The sequence below is a fragment of the Nicotiana tabacum genome, chromosome 5 (genome assembly GCF_000715075.1).
Source record: "Nicotiana tabacum cultivar K326 chromosome 5, ASM71507v2, whole genome shotgun sequence".
Taxonomy (NCBI): domain Eukaryota; kingdom Viridiplantae; phylum Streptophyta; class Magnoliopsida; order Solanales; family Solanaceae; genus Nicotiana; species Nicotiana tabacum.
In genome coordinates, this window is record NC_134084.1 from 131,962,995 (window position 1) to 131,978,556 (window position 15,562).

The 15,562-nt window shown below is 37.4% G+C and overlaps 3 protein-coding genes across 4 annotated transcripts; 1 reads left to right on the forward strand and 2 right to left on the reverse strand.

Moving 5' to 3' along the window:
• The first annotated feature begins 723 nt into the window (after positions 1–723).
• On the forward strand, positions 724–3,397 carry LOC107809588 (uncharacterized). Of its 2 annotated transcripts, none has more exons than XM_075254072.1 (2): positions 724–1,408; positions 2,275–2,656. In XM_075254072.1, the coding sequence occupies exons 1-2, from the start codon at positions 816–818 to the stop codon at positions 2,321–2,323; spliced, it is 642 nt and encodes a 213-aa protein (XP_075110173.1). In that variant the 5' UTR covers positions 724–815; the 3' UTR covers positions 2,324–2,656. The 2 variants fall into 2 exon arrangements, with proteins under 2 accessions (XP_075110173.1, XP_016489733.1); XM_016634247.2 differs by lacking the exon at positions 2,275–2,656 and adding an exon at positions 2,971–3,397 and having other exon boundaries at positions 729–1,408.
• An 868-nt stretch (positions 3,398–4,265) lies between these two features.
• On the reverse strand, positions 4,266–14,449 carry LOC107809589 (organelle RRM domain-containing protein 2, mitochondrial-like). The gene is made up of 3 exons (XM_075254074.1): positions 14,286–14,449; positions 4,975–5,043; positions 4,266–4,867 (listed from the first exon to the last, which is right to left on the reverse strand). Exons 1-3 carry the CDS (start codon positions 14,395–14,397, stop codon positions 4,626–4,628), a joined length of 423 nt encoding a protein of 140 aa, XP_075110175.1. The 5' UTR covers positions 14,398–14,449; the 3' UTR covers positions 4,266–4,625.
• A 411-nt stretch (positions 14,450–14,860) lies between these two features.
• On the reverse strand, positions 14,861–15,562 carry LOC142180978 (uncharacterized). The gene is made up of 2 exons (XM_075253086.1): positions 15,226–15,562; positions 14,861–14,928 (listed from the first exon to the last, which is right to left on the reverse strand). The coding sequence occupies exons 1-2, from the start codon at positions 15,560–15,562 to the stop codon at positions 14,861–14,863; spliced, it is 405 nt and encodes a 134-aa protein (XP_075109187.1).

Below are 15,562 nucleotides of genomic sequence, written 5' to 3' on the forward strand. Positions count from 1 at the left end.
TGACTTTATTCATCAGATTTTAGACATATGATTTCACATCAGATTTAAACACTAATCTCGCATAATTTTCATCCATTTCCTTGACAGTTAGACCACAACATTCAATACTAAACGTGCTTCTCTCTTTATGCATCTTGTAAAATTATTCCTCAAAAGGCTTCTTTTTTTTGTTGTTGCTGTAGAATCTAGTAATATGAATTTATGGTTTAAGTGAAAGTGTTAAACAAAAAACCTTTGACATCCTTTGGGGGTCGTTTGATACAATAGTAGTATATCCCATAATATCCAATAGGGTGCTATATCCCATAGGATTAGTTATCCCACATTTTATATGGGATAACTAATTCCACCGTTTAATTATAAAAATTATTACGAGATTAGCTAATACCCCAAACAAAATATAGGATGAAGTTTATTCTAAACTTTATTCCGAGATTATTATGCTTATCCCGTGTACAAATTGAAAAAAAATTAACCTCGGATTAGTTATTCTACCTTTTAATGGGATAAAAAAACACTACAATCCCGAAATTAATTATACCGCAATTTTCTCCTAACCAAACATGTGATAAACTTTTTTTAAATTTAATCCGAAAATTAATTATTTATTATCCCTCGTATCAAACGAGCCCCTAAATCAGATGTATAAACCCCCCATTTGACCCAAACACTGCTACCTCAAAACAAAGTCCCAAAGATATTTGTCAGCCCACTAGCTGGTTCACTTTTACACATACAATACAAAAAGGAAAATTCTAATCAAAAAATAGTCTCCCCCCACCAAAACCCCAAAAACCTCTTCTAAAACCACAAACATGAATCCCAATTTCGACAATCTCCTTCTCCAATCATTAATGGGTCGACTCCAAATTCGTCCTCCTCCTTCAACTTCAATCCCACCGCCTTTCCTTTCACCTCAATCCCTAGAAGACCTTCTCTTCAACAATCTCCCTTCCGATGACGACGAAGAAGAAGATCAAGATTTTAGTTCCTCTTCAAAATCCGAGCTCTCAAAGGAAGAATCCCGTCTTGAAAAACAAATTATCCGTACAATTCTTAGTGGGAAAATTGAAACTTTAAAACCCAATTCGGGTCAGGCTGTAACGATTGGGGAGCATCATATTTGTGTCGGGTTTCATGAGGACCCGGGTTCGGATTATCGGGTATGGGAATGGCATGGTCATATTATGTTGTTTGATGAGGAAAATGGGTATACGCCTGAGTATATTTATGGGAATTATTTTGAAAGAGTTACTACTGTTAAGGTTACGAAGAAGAAGCAAGAGGAAGAGGAAGTTGAGAAAGAGGAGAAAGTAGGGAATTTGGGATTGAAGGAGTTGATTGAATCGGGTGAATCAAATAGCGAGGGTCGGATTCTTCGGAGGAATATGAATGCTGGTTCCCCGAGGTTTGTACTTTCTCCTTTTGTCATATCGATTATTTCGTATGCAAGAGGCTCAATTTACAGTTTGTTTTTTAGGTGTTATTTAAGAATTTTTTATTTGAAGTAGTTTAGCATATAAAGATAGTTAGACTTATGCTCTTTTATTGCTGCCTGCTTGGATGGTTTTGTTTGCTTATTGAGTATCGGAATGAATTGAGGCCTAATAGAGTAGAATGGACGTAGAGGATTCATATAGGTGATCCCAACTAGTTGGGGATTGAGAATTTTTGTAGGTGATCCCAACTAGTTAGGGATTGAGAATTTTCTATGTTGTTGATGACGATGGTGGTATATTATTTGCTTATAAAGTCTATAGTCGATACAAGCTGCCTTTGAATTAGTTTTCTTCTCTGGAGGTTGAAAATTTACAAAAGTAGAGCCGTAGAGGCAGCCACTAATGCTTGTATTAGGGTAGGTTGCCTACATCTCACTGCAGAATGCTTTGTGCACCGGGCTGGCGCTTTTCTTTTTCACTTGTACTTCCGCTTCTTTTGTTGTACTTCTAGTATCTTGATTATGTAGGACATATGCTAGGAGTTCTCATAAGACATGGGCTTAGCAGATTTGGAATAGCCTGACTAAAGGATATGTTTGCTGTTTAACAGCACTTAAGCATAGTTTTATTTCTTTTTTACCTACATGGGACTCTCTTCCATTAATACTTTGGCTGCAATTCATAGTGACAAAATGTTCTAATGTCATCTCAAAGAGCTTAGAAGTGTTAGCTATATTTTTAATATTCTTTATTTTCATCTAATCCTTGAAATCTAAGACGAGTTCTTTAATTTTTGGATTTAGTTAAATCATATCTAGTTCTCTTCATGGCCCAGGCTCCCAGGCTTAATTCAAGTGGCAAAGGTTGAGGGACTTGCGACTTAGATCACAAGTTCAAGCCCTACACCATGCGAACTAAGCATGATTTTAGGAGGAGAAGGGTAGAGGGGCGGGCTCATTATCCCCGAGTTTCGAAGGTTGCAGCTGGTCCTAAGGGGTGGCCCCATATGGATGTCTCGGTCATCAAAAATTATATCTAGTTCTCGTCATGCTAAAATATACTTTTACAACTGATACATTCAATAGAATATGTGATTCACAATGTTGGAACTCTATAAATAAGATTGCTTCAGAGCCTTCTGGGCCCTGTGTTTAAATCAGCAAGCCATCCTAATTTGGCATTGCTAGATATGATATCTTTTATCTGGTCGGTGATTATATTCTGGTTTCTTCTTCCCCACATTCTATAGCATTTATATCTCCATAATAGCCTGATCAAGCATATAGATGACTATGTTACCTGCAGCCTGCCTTTCACCTCCAAGTGCAGTATTCATTCCTATACGGTCTTTTCTTCTTTGGCCAAGCGATTGTATCTCGATGCTTGAAAGTGATTTTTGCTTGATTTTCTTTTTAATCATCGCAAGTATTTGATAGTAATTTGTTTTGCTGCTAAAATAAGTGTTTTGATGATCCTTCCCTCATCTTTCTTCTATTTGTTTTAATCTGAATTTCCTTGTCATGATTGGCAGGGTCTAGCTGACAGACTTGTGAATACGCTCTTTTTCACAATGAGAGGCACATTGAGGTGCTCTGCGCGTTTTCCCTTTGCCGCATGGAATTTCTCTCCCTTTTCCTTTTCCGAGCTACTTGGTATTTGAATGGCAAGACCAAGTAGCTTGGAAAGTTAGCAGAACACAGGCGTGAATTGAAAGGTTGGGAGCTCCCTGGTGAGCAGCTTGGAGTTGAGACTACTTTTCTTCGATCAACTCTTTTGTTAATTTCCGAACATCATTGCCCGAGTTTTTGGGGTTGATTGCAGATAAAAATACATTCACTTTCTTAACGTTTGGTTTATCACTGAACTTGTGTTTGTGCTTGAGTAATGGTCTGGTTGTCGCTGAACTAGTTTGAGTTTGTTTTAAGACGTACCTTTGACTGAAAATAATCTTCCTAGTACGACTCGCTTCTTTGTGGTTCCTTTGTTGAAAATTTAGCTGGCTTTCGCTTTGACATACGACCATTTTAGTTTTGTAGCGGAAACTTGCCTATCCTATTTGTGGAAAAGTACTTAAGACCTACATAGCTATCAATCCCAAATTTACATTCTGTTTCTGTAAGCTAATGATTATTAATCTCACATTGTCGGAATTATACTTGAGTCAAGAGTATCGGAAACAGCATCTACTTGCACAAGGTAGGGGTAAGACTGCATACTCACTACCCTCCTTGAACCTCACTTGTGGGATTATACTGGATTTGTTGTTGTACATTATCGGAATTAGGAACCTATTGTATTTTTTCTTGTAAGTAATTAGGAATCCATTATATTTGGGAAAAGCAACTTAGAGATATACATAGTTACCTAGTACTTGTGTTGTAGGAAGTAACATATACTCGATAAATTAGTTGAGGTGCACGTAAGCTAGTCAAGATATCATTGTTACGCATAAAAAAGACCCTTGTCAACCCTTTGGATGGCTTTACACAAGCAATGAGGAACATAATATAACTTAACACCCTCCTGCTTGTGACATTGGTTGACATAAGATAATGATAGAGATCAAGTGAATAAAACGAATTCCCTTCTAAAATAGAGAAGACTAGACACTAGAGAGCATGAGAGGCTAATTTCTCTTTCCTTGGGACCGATAATGAACATAACATTTGCTCCCAAAGGGGGGGGGGGGGGAGGGTGGACATACAATTAGTGAATTAACCAAATAACAGGATTTAAAAATTCCGTCCCCTATTGCAGGGTAGCATGAGATTGCACAAGTCACAGAACAATCCCATTCTCAAATCCACATGTTATAACTGCACAAAATTTGAGTAAATGAAGATAGGGCATCAAAATACTATAACCACCACGGAAATTATAATCTAGGATCCAAATACACGTCATTGAGATAACAATTAGCCAGTTTATATGTTCAGTCAACAAAAGCCTCCAAAATGTGGTCCGAGGAAATCCTTAAACACTTCGCAGGGAAGAGTTCCACCTCAAACGATTCAGCACAAGACAACCTTAAAAATGAACTATATTTTAGTAAAGTTACAATATCCTTCAACAAAAATGATATAGTGCAATCAAATATTTCAGGGAAATGCACGAGTCTCTGGTCATTGGCCACTCCGTGCTATATTGCAATCAAATAAATATTTCACTAAAATAATGAGTCCCTGGTCATCGGCCAGTCCAACCAACAGTCTTATTTGTCGTAATCCCAAAGTTCAAAGGATCTTGTGGAGGTGGTGATGGTGGTGGTCTAGGCATACTTGGCCTCGCAGGGTCAACAAAAATTACCCAGCCGTCCAAGAACTTGGCATTCATTCCTTCACGAGCCTTCTCAGCGTCTTCTATTGTTTCATATGAAACAAATCCAAATCCCTTTGATCTCCCAGTTGCTCTATCAGTAATAACTTTCGCTGTAAATCAATACATAGCAAATAAAATTGGTGAAAGTTTATCACAGTTAAATTAGAATCTAGCAAAACAAAAGAGGAGGATGGGAGGGAAAATATCTAATTATTACCTTCAACAAGTTTTCCAAATTGTTCAAATGCTTTTTTAAGGTTTTCATCACTAGTGTATCTTGAAAGCCCTGCACCATGACACATCAAAGGGAAAAAACAATGAAAAAGAGCTTAAACAAAAATGGACCATTTATTTTTTCCACTTTCTTTTACCACTTGCATCAGGGAGTCTTTCCCCACTTCAACATATTGTGCTTTACTGAAAAGATTTTCCAATTTCTTTTTCTTAATATGTAATCTTCTTCGGCTTCCCCTTCTCTTTTATATTATCAATTGTTTAACATGGAAGGGTTGCAAAAATCATGTGTAATTAAAGGCAGATGCCATAGTCCACAGCAACACATCTGAGCAACACCAGCTGAAAACTCATTCAACCATTGGGCTGTAGTATCCTTGTTAGTGAGTGCCGAAGCATCAAAACAAATTCTCTTTCAACATTTTGCAGATTAAGGAGGTAGGAAACACCTTTACTAGATCATAGAAAGCAAAAGCACAGAGGCAAGCAATGCTAGGTCAGAAAGAAACACCCTCAAAAACGTTTCAGATGGTAACTGGAGCCCCCCACCCCACCCCCCTCTTTTTTTTCCCGGATGAAGCTAAACAATTTAAGCCAGCTATAATAGTATCAGAATGAGATGAACGGGAAACTCCAAGGTACACCTCACTAGTACCTTGGATTTGGTCTTCTGCAGCAAGTTCGCCAATTGACATATGCAGTTTACAAGGTAGAAATAACTTCTGTGGTTCAGATAAGACAAACAAATAAGCCTCCCATGTATGAACATGTTAGGCCAAGTAGAAAGCCAAGAGATCTGGTCAAAACGGCTTCAACTATCAACTTACGCAAGCCAAATTTGGACGTTTTCTCATAAAAAAGTCAAAAGGATTCATACCATCAATCTCCAAAGACCATGCACAACCCATAATAAATGGTGCACTTCCATAACAATTACTATTATTTTTTTTTTTGAAACAGAACAATTACTATAATTTAAAGAAAGTCACCCTCCAAAACACAATAATCTTTAGAAATTGCACGTGAAAACAAAACCTAAAATGTATCTTGCTGGGTTATTTTATTTTTTAAATTCACATAAAATTCATATCCTTTCAACTTCCCTTGCCTAAACTTTTTTTAAATAAGAACTCCCCTTTCCTAAAATTTTAACCACGTTAATAAAGACCAGTACTTAAGTCTCCTCTGATCTTTTACAGCATGATGAACCAACCACCAACAAAAGATACTGCATTCACATATGAACTCCCAAGTACATACAAAAAAGTGCAATATGTGATATCCGGTCATAAAAATTCAAACAAAATATAATCAAATCAAAATTCGGTCCTAATAGCTTAAAATCTCAACTTTCAAGAGAGAGAAGATGGAACAAAATCCTTGTCGAGAAGATAATCTAGATGCATTCACATTGTTTATTGGCATACAACCTCAAGGAAAACAACTATGAAAATAAATGCTTCACATATTGTTGAATCAAAACAATATTCCTTATCAGATAAAGATGCAATTGCAACTCACTGCCATGTTTTTCTTGAATATATAGGAAAATCATTGTTATGTTTCTAAACGTCTGCAATGAAAATATAGCTTAAGTAGGATAGAACGCTGCAACCTTCGGCAATTTTTTTGTCAAGATGGATGTGCAGCCATATAGGATTAGACAAGATTAGAATTGCTTACATCCAACAAAGGGTGCAAGTAGCACACATAGATGATAAATGAGAGGTTGCCTAAAATGTTTTGGCCAAGTCCCACACAAACCTCCAAAAGCACTGGCGCCTAGATGCAATAATAAGATGAAAGTGCTATATACGGATGAGAGAAACCTTAAAGGGTTAAACATAGATCGAACTTAATTCAAAAAACCTACAATCTCTCAGAATCAATGCAGACTTAGCTAAAACCATAACTCAATAGTAGTAAATATCCATGTAGGCAATTACCAACTAGTTGATAATAAAGTGTAGTTATTTATCAAGAGTCCTTTTTGTCTGGTTAGAAAGTCGTATACCTATGTAGGTATAAAAATGAGATTTGGGAAATTTTTAGTTTTAGAGAACCTCTACTTTTACCTTAAAGACCAAATTACTTAATATTGGAACGAAATGGGCTCGAATAGAGCGGAATGGATGCACATGATTCATATAACTGACCTAAACTAGTTTGAAATCAAGGCATAGTTGATTAATTCATTGATATATCCCTGAAACGAAGTGTTTATTTTAGCACTTTCTTGTTGGACTTTAAGCCATTGGGCTTTAAAGTAGAAGAAGTGTGAATTGGAAATGGAGGGAAAATGAAAATTTGAAGAAGTGAACTTTTGTCTTGCACTTTGTCCTTCAATGGTGATGGACAATCACATTTGTGTGCTTATATATAGATTCACTTCTTAAAGCTCTTAAAAGGAGTTGAAGAGAATGAACCCTCGCGCCGTCGTCGTCGCTCGCTCGGCTCGGCTTCGGCTTCGGATTCGGATTCGGATTCAGCAAATGATCGATAAGATTATTTTTTGGACAAAATTTATTTAATTATTTAATAATTAATTAAATGCCAAATCACTGATGAAACTACGCCAGAACCCTGCTGAAAGTTCAGAGGGCCTCGTTGGCCGCGTATTTTCTGAAAAGGCACCTTTCCAGACACCTCTTCTGATATTTGCCTATAAATTCTGAGGCAAGGCTGCATCTTCAAGACACGAAAAAACACTCTAGAACTTCTTTCTTTCTGAATATACTGCATCCTAATTCGCAGTCTCTCTCTCTCAAATTCGTAAGTGTGATTTTGTTCCGTTCTTTGAGTTCGTTGGTATCGTGCAGTTTGTATTGCCACTGTTGCAGGAAGGTTTATTCCGTTGTGAGGGGATTAAAATTCCTTAAGGACGCACAAGAAAATTGTGGACTCGGAATATTTCTGTTTCTTTACTATTTTATACATTTCTTTATTCTTCTAACAGTTTTCTGATTTTTTGTTTTAACACAGTAACTCTCACAAGCTTAAGGAATTTTATAATATTACTAACGTTTATGTGTTGATTATTAAACTGTTTTCTATATACTTTGTTGGAGACTAAAGCCTTGTTGCTTTCTACTCCTATAATAGTTTCTGTCCGGTTTAAAGTTCATAAAAACTTTGCCGGAATAATAAACGTACGGATTTGAAGTATATAAAAACTTCACCATTGTTACGTGTTCTATGTTTGGTTTGGTATTCAGTTTGAAGATATCAAAACTTCACTGATTAAACAAGTTCTGTATTGTTCTCAACTTTACAGAAATATGACGAATGAAAACCAAACTAATGGAAGTGTTGCGGGAACGGGTGCTACTGTTACGAGTGCTGCTGCCTCGTCAAGCCGTTCTACTCCTACTCATGCTATGGCGCCGGCAGAAAAACCCGAAAAGTTTTCCGGTATTGACTTCAAACGCTGGCAAATGAAGATGTTCTTCTATCTTACTACGTTGAGTTTGCAACATTTCATCAAGGAGGATCCTCCAGTCATGGCTGAGAATACTCCGGATGATGAACGACTTGTTGTAACTGAAGCATGGAAACATTCTGATTTCTTGTGCAAAAACTACATATTGAGTTGTTTGGAAGATGGCTTGTACAATGTCTATAGTGTCATGGAAACTTCAAAAGCGTTATCGAATGCACTTGAGAAGAAGTACAAGACTGAGGATGTCGGACTTAAGAAGTTCGTGGCTGCAAGGTTTTTGGATTTCAAGATGATTGACACTAGGTCAGTCATAACTCAAGTCCAAGAATTACAAGTCATTGTGCATGACCTCCTGGCTGAAGGTATGATCCGAGTCAATAATTTTATTAATAAGATTTATCTTATTACTAATTATGAGTTTGTTATTGAAGGTATGGTCATAAATGAGGCCTTTCAAGTCGCTGCTTTCATTGAGAAATTACCTCCGTTGTGGAAGGATTTTAAGAACTATCTTAAACACAAGCGGAAGGAAATGACACTAAAAGACTTGATTGTTCGTCTGAGGATAGAAGAAGACGACAAAAATGCTGAAAAGAAGTCACGTGGAAACTCAACAATTGTGGGGGCAAACATTGTTGAGGAGGCACCACAAAATAAGAAAAGGAAGAAGGCTTCTGGACCAAAGAATTACCCAAGCAAGAAGAAGTTCAAGGGTAATTGCCACAATTGTGGAAAAACTGGGCATAAGGCAGTGGATTGTCGTGCGCCAAAGACTGATAAGAAGAAAAAGAATCAAGCCAACTTAGTTGAAGATGAAATGGAAGACTTGTGTGCCATGTTGTCTGAATGCAACTTGGTAGGAAATCTGAAAGAATGGTGGATAGATTCTGGAGCCACCCGCCATGTGTGTGCTAACAAGGAGTTATTTTCTTCTTATGCCCCCGCAGGTCCCGACGAGACAATCTTCATGGGAAATTCATCTACAGTCAAAATTGAAGGAGTTGGCAAGATTGCGTTGAAGATGACGTCGGGAAAAATAGTGACTCTAAACCAAGTCCTCCATGTTCCAGAAATTCGCAAGAATCTTGTGTCTACCTCACTTCTTGTCAAGAATGGATTCAAATGTATTTTTGTTTCTAATAGTGTTGTACTTAGTAAGAACGATGTATATGTAGGAAAAGGTTACCTAAATGAGGGCCTTTTTAAGCTAAATGTAATAGCAGTTCCTATCAATAAAGTGAATGTCTCTTCTTACTTACTTGAGTCAAACACTTTATGGCATTCGCGTTTAGGTCACGTAAACTTCAAAACATTGCGGAAGATGATAAATCTAGAAGTATTGCCAAAATTTGATTGCATTAATTCCAAGTGTCAAATATGTGTGGAATCAAAGTATGCTAAGCATCCTTATAAGTCCGTTGAAAGGAATTCAAGTCCTTTAGACTTAATTCACACAGATATTTGCGACATGAAGTCAACACCATCTCGCGGTGGGAAAAAGTATTTTATTACTTTTATTGACGATAGCACGAGATACTGTTATGTTTATTTACTTAATAGTAAAGATGAGGCAATTAATGCTTTCAAGCAATACAAGAGTGAAGTTGAAACGCAACTAAACAAAAAGATCAAAATGATAAAAAGTGATAGGGGTGGCGAATATGAATCTCCTTTTGAAGAAATTTGTTTGGAAAATGGCATTATTCACCAAACAACTGCCCCTTACTCTCCACAATCTAATGGAATTGCGGAGAGGAAGAATCGAACGTTGAAGGAGATGATGAATGCATTGCTAATAAGTTCTGGCTTACCACAGAACTTGTGGGGGAAGCTATACTTACAGCTAACCGGATAATCAACCGTGTACCTCATAGTAAAACACAGTCCATTCCTTATGAAAAGTGGAAAGGAAGGAAGCCTAGCTTGAAATACTTCAAAGTGTGGGGGTGTTTAGCTAAGGTACAAGTTCCTAAACCTAAAAGAGTTAAGATAGGTCCAAAAACGGTTGATTGTGTGTTTATTGGATATGTAACCAATAGCAAGGCATATCGTTTTCTGGTTCATAAATCAGAAAATCCTGAGATTCACATTAATACGATAATAGAATCAGATAATGCTGAATTCTTTGAAACTATTTATCCGTATAAAAAGGAAAGTGAAGTGACCTGTCAAAAGTCAAAACGACCTCGGGAGGAAACAACAGATGGTATGCCTAATGAGGAAAATCCGAGAAGAAGTAAACGTCAAAGGACATCTACTTCATTCGGTCCAGATTTTCTGACTTTCTTGTTAGAAAATAAGTCTCGTACCTTCAAGGAAGCAATGTCTTCCTCAGAGGCACAATATTGGAAAGAAGCTGTCAATAGTGAAATAAAATCCATATTGAGCAACCATACTTGGGAATTGGTTGATCTTCCTCCGGGTAACAAAACATTGGGTTCTAAATGGATTTTCAAGAAGAAAATGAAAGACGATGGTACTATTGACAAATACAAGGCAAGACTTGTTGTTAAAGGATTTAGACAACGAGAAGATCTTGACTATTTTGACACATACTCGCCGGTAACAAGAATTACATCTACTCGGATGCTAATAGCATTAGTCGCCTTGTATGGTCTTCAAATCCATCAAATGGATGTAAAAACAGCCTTCTTAAATGGTGATCTTGAGGAAGAAATTTACATGAACCAACCTGAAGGGTTTGTGGTTCCGGGAAAAGAAAAGAAGGTGTGTAGACTTGTTAAGTCTCTTTATGGACTAAAACAAGCACCCAAACAATGGCATGCGAAATTTGACCAAACAATGTTGTCAAATGGTTTTAAGATTAATGAATGTGATAAATGTGTTTACATTAAGAACGTTCAAAATCATGTAGTCATTGTTTGCTTATATGTTGATGATATGCTAATAATGAGCAAAGACATTGCCGACATTCAAGCTACTAAGCGTATGCTTGCTAGTAAGTTTGATATGAAAGACTTAGGAGTTGCTGATGTAATTCTAAGAATTAAAATCCAGAGGACTCCTCAAGGTCTAGCTTTGTCTCAATCACATTACGTGAAAATGGTACTTGAAAAATTCAAACACTTGGAATTTAGAAGTGCAAGGACTCCAATTGACTTAAACCATCATCTTATGAAGAATAAAGGCGAAAGTACGTCTCAATTGGAGTATGCTCGCGTGTTGGGAAGTCTAATGTACATCATGAACTGTACACGACCCGATATAGCTTGTGCAATAAGTAAACTTAGTCGATTCACAAGTAATCCCAACAAGCATCACTGGGTGGCTATGAAACGAGTTCTGGGATATTTGGAGTATACCCAAGACTACGCTTTGCACTACAATAAATATCCTGCGGTTATTGAAGGATATAGTGATGCTAATTGGATAACCGGCTCATCAGAAACAAAGTCCACAAGTGGATATGTGTTTACTGTTGGTGGAGGAGCAGTATCTTGGAAGTCTTCCAAACAAACATGTATTGCTCGCTCTACAATGGAATCAGAGTTTATAGCATTGGATAAAGCCGGTGAAGAAGCTGAATGGCTTCGGAATTTTTTAGAAGACATTCCGTTCTGGCCAAAACCTTAGGCTCCTATTTGCATACATTGCGATAGTGAGGCTGCAATAGGACGGGCAGGGAGCGTTAAGTATAACGGAAAGTCTCGTCATATACGAAGAAGACATAATACCGTTAGACAACTACTTTCTAGTGGAATTATCACTATTGATTATGTAAGATCAAAGGATAATGTTGCGGATCCACTTACAAAAGGCTTAACTAGAGAGGGAGTTGTGAAATCATCTAAGGGAATGGGACTATGGCCGAGGACAAGTCAACATGGCGGTAACTCTACCTAAAATTTTGGATGTTCCGAGATCTAGGTTCAAGGAGCTCAAACAAAGTTGTGATTGACCGGTTCAACATTGTCAAAATAAAATCTCTGGTCCATTCTCGTGATGAAGACAATGTTCAGTAACAAGGATAGAACTTTACACGTTCTTTAATGATTACCAAAGTTTGATGAGGTATCTATCAAATAGTGTCAATCTAAAGGATTACACGTTTAGGAATCACCTACGTAAGTGTGAAGTGTAAGCCGCTTCAAGGAGAATTCTGTAAGGCCAATTCTCTACGCACTTATGAGACCACGCGGTGTTCATGGCTAAAACGAACACAACAATGAGAAACAAAAGACGGTTAAGGGTTGGTTGTGTGACATATGGTTGTCTAGGTATACACTAAAGTTCGACGGTTCAAAGATATCAAATCTACCGATTGACCGAGTATATCCGACATATGTTCACTACGGAAAGTTCAAAGGGAAACCAACTTATCCAGATGCAATTAATCCTTACTTGCAAAATCACATAGCTTTCATCTACGATCTTTCTTGATACAGCCATTCCCATTCATGTGGGGGATTGTTGGACTTTAAGCCATTGGGCTTTAAAATAGAAGAAGTGTGAATTGGAAATGGAGGGAAATAAAATGGAGGGAAAATGAAAATTTGAAGAAGTGAACTTTGGTCTTGCACTTTGTCCCTCATTGGTGAGGGACAATCACATTAGTGTGCTTATATATAGATTCACTTCTTAAAGCTCTTAAAAGGAGTTGAAGAGAATGAACCCTCGCGCCGTCGTCGTCGCTCGCTCGGCTTCGGCTTCGGGTTCGGATTCGGATTCGGATTCGGATTCGGATTCGGATTCGGATTCGGATTTGGCAAATGATCGATCGATAAGATTATTTTTTGGACAAAATTTATTTAATTATTTAATAATTAATTAAATGCCAAATCACTGCTGAAACTACGCCAGAACCCTGCTGAAAGTTCAGAGGGCCTCGCTGGCCGCGGTTCTGCCGCGACCGCGGTAGAATCGCCGCGATCGCGGTAGAACCGCGGCAAGCCACGTATTTTCTGAAAAGGCACCTTTCCAGACACCTCTTCTGATATTTGCCTATAAATTCTGAGGCAAGGCTGCATCTTCAAGACACGAAAAAACACTCTAGAACTTCTTTCTTTCTGAATATACTGCATCCTAATTTGCAGTCTCTCTCTCTCAAATTCGTAAGTGTGATTTTGCTCCGTTCTTTGAGTTCGTTGGTATCCCGCAGTTTGTATTGCCACTGTTGTAGGAAGGTTTTATCCTGGGAGGATTTAATCCATTATCTTGGCAACGTGTGAGGGGGTTAAAATTCCTTAAGGACGCACAAGAAAATTGTGGACTCAGAATATTTCTGTTTCTTTACTATTTTATACATTTCTTTATTCTTCTAACCGTTTTTTGATTTTTTGTTTTAACACAGTAACGCTCACATTTCTTTGGTACTAATTTATTTTTACAAAAAAATTGTGATATAGAGCAAGAGGTAACTTAATAGTAATGAGCTAATACCTTCAACCTAACTAGAAATTAGTAATCATCAAAACTTTAACACATCCAACTTTGATAGGAGGAAGGAACGAATAATACTGAAAATGCTATCCATAATAGCAGACACCAAAAGAAGTGCGTATTACATATATCAGAATTAGCTCAAGGTAAACAACCAAAAACCTCAACCTTTATTTCCTTATATTCTTCATATGAACTTAAAGGTTTTAACTTTTAAAGATTGTAAAGTGCAAATTACAGAAATAATTAATATCACATTCAATAACTATCATGAGAACACATTAACCCAATAAGCACAAAAATAGTACTGTCATGAAACCAATGAAAATTAACAAAAAAAAAACTAAAAAAGAAAAACTAAAAATCACATTAAACATCGTAGTAAATCTCTTCAATACCAAAATTTCTAGCCATGAATATACATCACAATCAGAACAAAAAAATAATACACATACCACTGACAAATAGCTTAGGACTTGTGAGCGTTGAATTCAAGCGGATTGAAGAAAATTGTGATTGAAGAATAGTTGATGATGAACCATTGAAAATGCGACGAAGAAATGCCATTTTGTTTGAAGGATATTTTGTTCAGACCAAGTTCGGGGTTTAGGGTTTTATTATAAGGTTAGAAATGATGGTGATTTGTAAAACCATAGGGGTTCAAATAGATATTTTGACAAAGCAGAGGGCCTTCATGAAAAATAAATAACTTTAGGTCGAAGGTTCGCGAACCGTCTCTCTCTCCCTCCATTTTTTATTTTTTATTTTTTCCTCTCTAGTATTTCACAAATTATTTCGACCTAAAAATATTTTCTCTTGGAATTGTTCTTCGTGGCTGGGTTATATAGGAGGAGCCTTTTTCAGATAAATAAAGAAATTTTATTAACAACAAGAAGTATTACAGCATTAAAAATAACTGAAACTATATGTGTCAGCGAAGATAGCAGCTCCTAACATCAATAACAACAACTACCCAGTATAATCCCACCAAGTGAGGTCTGGGAAAGGTAGGATATACGCAGTCTTACTCCTACCCTAAAAGGGGAGGGAGGGAGACTGTTTTCGAATGACCCTCGGCTAAAGAAGGTGAATGAATCCCTGATAGCAAGTGATAGCAAGACAAACAGTTAGAAAACTAAATCGGAAATAACAACAAAGAATAGCAAAATAGTACTGATAACAAGTAATATCAAGATAGTATATTTAGACAAATAAGTCCAAGGCAGCACACGAGAATATGACGAAATCATGCTAGCAAACTACGGAATTACCGAAGGTAAGTAGTAATAGAACAAGGCACGCGGCTATAGCAAACTAAGGAAAAACGGGTACTATACTAGCATTAATACTATCGAACTAGGGAAGACAAAGGGAAACACTCGACTACCTACTAACCTTCCACCCTAATCTTCCACCTCCACACTCTTCTATCTAAGGTCATGTCCTCGTTCAGCTCAAGCTGCGCCATGTCCTGCCTGGTCACTTCACCCCAAGACTTCTTAGGTCTACCTCTACCCCTCCTCTCACCTCCCAAGGCCAACCTCTCAGATATCCTGACTGGGGCATCTGTGTTTCTCCTCTTAACATGCCCAAACCATCTCAACATTGCCTCACGCATCTTTGACTCCACAGGGGCCACTCCCACCTTATCCCGAATAACTTCATCCTTAATTCTATCCAATCTAGTATGCCCACACATCCATCTCAACATCCTCCTTTCCGCTACTTTCAT

Excerpts from the sequence above, each read along its gene's own strand:
- LOC142180978 (XM_075253086.1), bottom strand. The coding sequence starts at position 15,562 with ATGAAAGTAGCGGAAAGGAGGATGTTGAGATGGATGTGTGGGCATACT. Across the intron at positions 14,929-15,225 it reads GTGGAAGATTAGGGTGGAAG|GGATTCATTCACCTTCTTTA; the intron begins GTTAGTAGGTAG and ends ACTTGCTATCAG.
- LOC107809588 (XM_075254072.1), top strand. The coding sequence starts at position 816 with ATGAATCCCAATTTCGACAATCTCCTTCTCCAATCATTAATGGGTCGA. Across the intron at positions 1,409-2,274 it reads ATGAATGCTGGTTCCCCGAG|GCTCCCAGGCTTAATTCAAG; the intron begins GTTTGTACTTTC and ends TTCATGGCCCAG.
- LOC107809589 (XM_075254074.1), bottom strand. The coding sequence starts at position 14,397 with ATGGCATTTCTTCGTCGCATTTTCAATGGTTCATCATCAACTATTCTT. Across the intron at positions 5,044-14,285 it reads TCCTAAGCTATTTGTCAGTG|GGCTTTCAAGATACACTAGT; the intron begins GTATGTGTATTA and ends GTCATGGTGCAG. Across the intron at positions 4,868-4,974 it reads ATTTGGAAAACTTGTTGAAG|CGAAAGTTATTACTGATAGA; the intron begins GTAATAATTAGA and ends ATTGATTTACAG.